General features: G+C 49.2%; 1 protein-coding gene across 2 annotated transcripts; it reads left to right on the top strand.

The window, feature by feature from the left end:
• The first annotated feature begins 534 nt into the window (after nucleotides 1–534).
• NEFM (neurofilament medium chain) lies at nucleotides 535–5,344 on the top strand. Of its 2 annotated transcripts, none has more exons than XM_015542774.2 (3): nucleotides 535–1,614; nucleotides 2,321–2,445; nucleotides 3,743–5,344. In XM_015542774.2, the coding sequence occupies exons 1-3, from the start codon at nucleotides 535–537 to the stop codon at nucleotides 5,127–5,129; spliced, it is 2,592 nt and encodes an 863-aa protein (XP_015398260.2). In that variant the 3' UTR covers nucleotides 5,130–5,344. The 2 variants fall into 2 exon arrangements, with proteins under 2 accessions (XP_015398260.2, XP_042838573.1); XM_042982639.1 differs by lacking the exon at nucleotides 535–1,614 and adding an exon at nucleotides 2,104–2,169.
• The last annotated feature ends 1,179 nt before the right edge of the window (nucleotides 5,345–6,523 follow it).

Below are 6,523 nucleotides of genomic sequence, written 5' to 3'. Positions count from 1 at the left end.
TGCCCAAAAGAAGGGGAAGCGATTCATCACAGAAGACGGGGAAAGAAAAAAGTAATGGAGAAAGGGCAAAGGAAGAGAAAGCCGTGGGTATGAGGAAAGAACAAGGTGGCCAGGGGGTCGGGAGAAGAGCTGTCCGAATGGCAGAAGAGTGACTAGACAAAGAAAGGGCGTTGGGTGAATACTCGCACCGAGGGTGTAAAATGCAATCCGAAGGCTAAGAGAAATGGAAAAAAGGGGGCCTGAAGGGCGACAAGTGGTCTGGGACCTAGAGGAGAGTTGGGGGAGGGGCCGCGGACGGGGCAGCAAAGTCCGGGGTCCGATGCGGCGTGGGCCCACGAGGAGCGGGCGCTGAATCACCGCTAGGCTGTCTTTACCCCCCTCGTCTCCCCCGGCCCGGTGCCCGCAGTCCCCGCCTCCTCGGCCGCCGCCTCCACGGGGCGGGGCCCTGGCCCGGGACCAGCCGCCGCGGCTATAAATGGGCTGCGGCGAGACCAGCAGAACGCTGTGACAGCCACACGCCCCAAGGCCTCCAAGATGAGCTACACACTGGACTCGCTGGGCAACCCGTCCGCCTACCGGCGGGTCACCGAGACCCGCTCGAGCTTCAGCCGCGTCAGTGGCTCCCCGTCCAGCGGCTTCCGCTCGCAGTCGTGGTCCCGCGGCTCGCCCAGCACCGTGTCCTCCTCCTACAAGCGCAGCGCGCTTGGCCCGCGCCTCACCTACAGCTCGGCTATGCTCAGCTCGGCCGAGAGCAGCCTCGACTTCAGCCAGTCCTCGTCGCTGCTCAACGGCGGCTCCGGGCCGGGCGGCGACTACAAGCTGTCCCGTTCCAACGAGAAGGAGCAGCTGCAGGGGCTGAACGACCGCTTCGCCGGCTACATCGAGAAGGTGCACTACCTGGAGCAGCAGAACAAGGAGATCGAGGCGGAGATCCAGGCGCTGCGGCAGAAGCAGGCCTCGCACGCCCAGCTGGGCGACGCGTACGACCAGGAGATCCGCGAGCTGCGCGCCACCCTCGAGCTGGTGAATCACGAGAAGGCTCAGGTACAGCTGGACTCGGATCACCTGGAGGAAGACATCCACCGGCTCAAGGAGCGCTTCGAAGAGGAGGCACGGCTGCGCGACGACACCGAGGCGGCCATCCGCGCGCTGCGCAAAGACATCGAGGAGGCGTCGCTGGTCAAGGTGGAGCTGGACAAGAAGGTGCAGTCGCTGCAGGATGAGGTGGCCTTCCTGCGGAGCAATCACGAGGAGGAGGTGGCCGACCTGCTGGCCCAGATCCAGGCGTCGCACATCACGGTGGAGCGCAAAGACTACCTGAAGACAGACATCTCGTCGGCGCTGAAGGAGATCCGCTCGCAGCTCGAATGCCACTCCGACCAGAACATGCACCAGGCCGAAGAGTGGTTTAAGTGCCGCTACGCCAAGCTCACCGAGGCGGCCGAGCAAAACAAGGAGGCCATCCGCTCCGCCAAGGAAGAGATCGCCGAGTACCGGCGCCAGCTGCAGTCCAAGAGTATCGAGCTCGAGTCAGTGCGCGGCACCAAGGAGTCCCTGGAGCGGCAGCTCAGCGACATCGAGGAGCGCCATAACCACGACCTCAGCAGCTACCAGGTAAGAAACGCGGCTGCGCGGCCAGCCTGCGCCAGCGCCAGCGCCGCGCGCCCCCGACACTCAGGCACGCGACCCGGCGCGCTCTCCGCCGCGCTCCCCGCCGCGCTCCCTGGCGGCCGCTGGCCAGTGCGCGCGCGCGACGCAGACCCAAGTTAGATCCGCAAAGCGTCCTCGCCCCTCCCCACCCCTTCTCCACTCCTCCTCCACCCACCATCTCCAGCCCCTAAGAGCCCCGACCTTTTTCTAAACGCGTTTTTCCTTCGCGAGCTCTAGTTTTAAAGTAGAAGATACACATGCGGGCAGTTGATAAAGCAGCAACTTTAGGACAGCTTGTGCAGCAACGCATATATTCTCAACTTTCCCAGCCGCCATCAGAACTCTTAAAATTGCCTTTCAGCCCAAAAGGTTCAGATGAGAAGGGCTCAGTCAGCCGTGGGGTTTCCCCCAAGCATGTTTGTTTCCTGCTGAGACGAGTTCTAGGTCCACCGGTCTCGGTGCATGATGTGCCCAGGAAATCTCTTATTGTCTAACTGATCTTGTTTGTTCATTTATTTGGTAATTCCTTAGTGGGTTTGTTGTTGCTGTTTTTCTCTTAAGGGGCTGAGAGCTACAGGGTTTACAGAGCTGGAGGGAAGTGGGGGGAGGGGTGGTAAGTGCGAAAGAAGTTGCTATTGGACGAATGAATCTCTGGCTGTGTCTATTTCAGGACACCATCCAGCAGTTGGAAAATGAGCTTCGGGGCACAAAGTGGGAAATGGCTCGTCATTTGCGTGAATATCAGGACCTCCTCAACGTCAAGATGGCTCTGGATATCGAGATCGCTGCGTACAGGTACCGTGCTCACGACGGATGGGGCGGAAACACTAACCGCACTGCGGAGGCTGTTTGGCCGAACCCCCACCACTTAAGTTAAAGCAAGCAGGTTTCGGGGATTTTAAATCAGTGCCTGGTTTTCTTTATTAATTAAAAAAAAAATCTAAGGAATTGGAAATTTACCACTTTTTACACAGCTTTAAAAGAATGAACATTAGTTGAAATAAGTATTTAAATAAAATGAGGAAGAGCGCCGATTAATTCAGTGCTTATGCTTATTTTTTTTTTTATTTTAGTGAAAACTGTTTTCCAAATGTTTGAAACAAAAATGGCATTTTGGATGTTAGTATTTCATATGGTGGCTTCAGCTTTTGACTTTATAATGTCAAGGACAAATATCAGGACATTGAATTTCTCTGTTTCTCTCTTACAGCTTACTATTGCCATCATCTGGCTGAGAACAGCTATAGATTGAAAGGATATATATAGATTAGATAGAATATATTAGATAGAATTATAGAGAGGAAGAAGGAGAGAATATATATATATATATGTATTCTATTTTATTTATATTTACATGTACAGACCTAGATATACAACCAGAGAAAGAGAAAAGAAAAGAGATTATAGGTCTGCTATGTGATGCCACGTTATGGTTAACTAAGTTCATAGGAGAAAATCCTTGACTAAACACTTTTTCTACTACCAAGAAGGTCATCATCACAACATGACAGGAATAAATAGTATTCAGAGCTATCTCTCTTTTCAGGAAACCTGAGTGATTATACTAAATAGACACTTTATGATTAAAATTGCAGGCCAATTTATAACTTGATATTCCCATATTAGCGTATGTATATGTAGCCTAAATTCTGACGTACACTAAAAGGTTTTATAGATACGTTGAACATTATGTTCGCTAAAAGAAATTTAGTGTACATCCTGAAAGTCCAAGTGCTCAAGAAGGTCACTGAGGCCTTCTTGGCCACGAGGGAGCTTTCCAGCATATTCACGGTGCAGCAGATAGACTGCGGCAGACCTGAGATTTGGCGGCCGAGTGCGTTAGTGGACTATTGGGTGTGGTCAGTTACTGCAGCAGGTGATTGGCTGATGGCCCATGAGAATCTCTGGATATGACACAGATAGCAGGTATGATATGAAATGATAGCAGGTATTACACTGGCTTGACAGAACCTCTTATGTACGTGATTCTGTTTGTTGAAAGGTATCTGCTGCGTTACCCATAACATAATGACACTCAGAAGGCCCGCTGAGGTTTTACTTAATGTCTCGTCTTTTCTGATTCGGTCCTTAGAAAACTCCTGGAGGGTGAAGAGACCAGATTTAGCACATTTGCAGGAAGCATCACTGGGCCGCTGTATACACACCGACCGCCCTCAGTCACAATATCCAGCAAGATTCAGAAAACCAAGGTAGAGGCTCCTAAGTTAAAGGTCCAACACAAATTTGTGGAGGAGATCATAGAGGAAACCAAAGTGGAAGATGAGAAATCAGAAATGGAAGATGCCCTGACAGCCATTACAGAGGAATTGGCTGTGTCCATGAAAGAAGAGAAGGAAGAAGAGGCAGTGGGAAAGGAAGAGGAACAAGCTGAAGAAGAAGTCGTAGCTACCAAAAAGTCGCCAGTGAAAGCGGCTGCGCCTGAACTTAAAGAAGAGGAGGAAGGAGAAAAGGAGGAAGAGGAAGGCCAAGAGGAAGAAGAGGAGGAAGAGGAGGGCGCTAAATCAGACCAAGCCGAAGAAGGAGGATCCGAGAAGGAGGGTTCCAGTGAAAAAGAGGAAGGTGAACAGGAAGAAGAAGGAGAGACAGAGGCCGAAGGTGAAGGAGAGGAAGCTGAAGCTAAGGAAGAAAAGAAACCTGGAGAGAAGCGTGAAGAAGTGGCTCCCAAGGAGGAGCCGGTAGCAGAAGCCAAGGCAGAGAAGCCAGAGAAAGCCAAGTCTCCCGTGCCAAAATCCCCAGTGGAAGAGGTGAAGCCGAAAGCGGAAGCTGGAGCCGAGAAAGTCGAACAGAAAAAGGAAGAGGAGAAAGTAGAGGAAGAAAAGAAAGAAGCAGCAAAGGAATCTCCCAAGGAAGAGAAGGTGGAGAAGAAGGAGGAGAAGCCAAAGGACGTGCCAGAGAAGAAGAAGGCGGAGTCCCCGGTCAAGGAGGAGATGGTGGAGGAGGTCAGCAAGTCAGTAAAGGTGAGCTTGGAGAAAGATGCCAAAGAGGAGAAGCCGCAGCCACAGGAGAAGGAGAAGGAGAAGGAGAAGGAGAAGGAGAAAGCAGAAGAGGAGGGAGGGAGTGAGGAGGAAGGCAGCGATAAGGCTTCCAAGGAATCCAGGAAGGAGGACATAGCAGTAAATGGGGAGGTGGAAGGAAAGGAGGGAGAGCAGGAAACTAAGGAGAAAGGCAGTGGGGGAGAAGAGGAGAAAGGGGTTGTCACCAATGGGCTAGACTTGAGCCCGGCGGAGGAAAAGAAGGGGGCAGACCGAAGTGAGGAGAAAGTGGTGGTGACCAAAAAGATAGAAAAGATCACCAGTGAGGGGGGCGATGGTGCTACGAAATACATCACTAAATCTGTAACCGTCACTCAAAAGGTCGAAGAGCATGAAGAGACCTTTGAGGAGAAGCTAGTGTCTACCAAAAAGGTAGAGAAGGTCACTTCACACGCCATAGTAAAGGAAGTCACCCAGAGTGACTAGGATTTGGGTCCATTGCAAAAGGTTAAGCCATATGACAATTTTAATATGCATGTGATTGACAGCTTCAAAACAGAACGGGTTCTCCCATGGGGGCTCCAGACATTGTATTTTACTTTGTGCAATACGAGGGAACTGCATGCAAGCTCAGGGTGCTCCCTCCTCAGTCTTTGGGTGATTCAAATGCATGACATTGTACGTTCCTGGGGAAGTGGCCAATTTCCTAAGCTGTTGGAAGGGGGGCACTCGGGGGGGGGGGGATGTTTTGAGATGTATTATGCAAAGAACCAACTGAGCCAAAAATAATAAATGAAACACAGAACTCTCTTAGCCTTAAGAAAGCTATATATGAATAATTATGTTTACCTCACTGGTGCATTTAAAATGGACTTTTGTTCATGGGAGAACCTCGTTGACATGCACAGTTTGCAACCTTTCGTTGATTGATGTTAAACGTCACAGCAGTACTTCCTCAATAAAGGTCATATTGGAAACATAGTCGATTGCATGGTGTCCTGTCATTTCGAAGTGAAATCTCCACGACCTGACCCTTTCTTTTCCTACAGTAGGGTATTTGGGGGATTATAAGTGACCTGCATTTCTTCTTATTTCCCTGAGGGTGATCACTGGGAAAACGTAATCGCCAAAAACGTTTTCAGCTGTCAAAATATTTAGCCCCATCTTCCTTTCAAAATTTTAAATTTGTGTCTTTCAAATGAAAACTAAAGCATCAGATCAAAGAGCAAGATTGGTGGGATAAAAGTCTTCAGTATCCAGCTGTTTCGATCCCAAACCAAAACTGAGAACCTCCAAGAGAGAGGGACCATAATGGAGTCATAACTTGTTTCTTGGAGTTGGGACACAAAGAAACTCGTGGCATTTATAACAATGTATCCAGAAGAGCACTGAGATCATTAACAGACCTAACAAAAAATATCCGGTCTCGGATGCATGGTTCTGGTTCAAACGCAAATACACACACACACACACACACACACACACACACACACACCCCTTTTCTGCAGTACTAATTCTTGATTTGGTTGACAGAGACTTCTACTTTTTGTGTTTTATTTAGGAAAAATAATATCAAAAATAAATAAGATGTTCCACTCTGGAAAAAAATTTTTTTTTCTCTGATGCAGGCAAAGAAGTGTTTTTAAATTTAACAACAGCAACAAAAAAGACCAGATCGTGAATAAGGAAATAATAGAACTCCCTGTGCAAAATATATCTGTTCCAGACTTTTTAAACCATTAGTAATTTATTAAGATATCATTCGTTCCAAGTCCGTATTTTGTCATCAATCAGATCATCCCAATAACATAATCCTTGATGCTCTTTTTAATGGCTTTTCAAGATACCCCAATTTTAATACCTAAATGTACCCAGGAAGC

This window comes from Panthera tigris, chromosome B1 (assembly GCF_018350195.1).
Source record: "Panthera tigris isolate Pti1 chromosome B1, P.tigris_Pti1_mat1.1, whole genome shotgun sequence".
NCBI lineage: Eukaryota > Metazoa > Chordata > Mammalia > Carnivora > Felidae > Panthera > Panthera tigris.
The sequence above is the reverse complement of the archived record's forward strand: the minus strand, read 5'-3'. Positions and strand labels throughout refer to the sequence as shown.

What these genes read in the sequence shown, in the direction of transcription:
- NEFM (XM_015542774.2), top strand. Translation starts at nt 535, where the DNA reads ATGAGCTACACACTGGACTCGCTGGGCAACCCGTCCGCCTACCGGCGG. An exon ending in ACGACCTCAGCAGCTACCAG is followed by an intron (nt 1,615 to 2,320) that starts GTAAGAAACGCG and finishes TGTCTATTTCAG; the next exon opens with GACACCATCCAGCAGTTGGA. An exon ending in ATCGAGATCGCTGCGTACAG is followed by an intron (nt 2,446 to 3,742) that starts GTACCGTGCTCA and finishes TTCGGTCCTTAG; the next exon opens with AAAACTCCTGGAGGGTGAAG.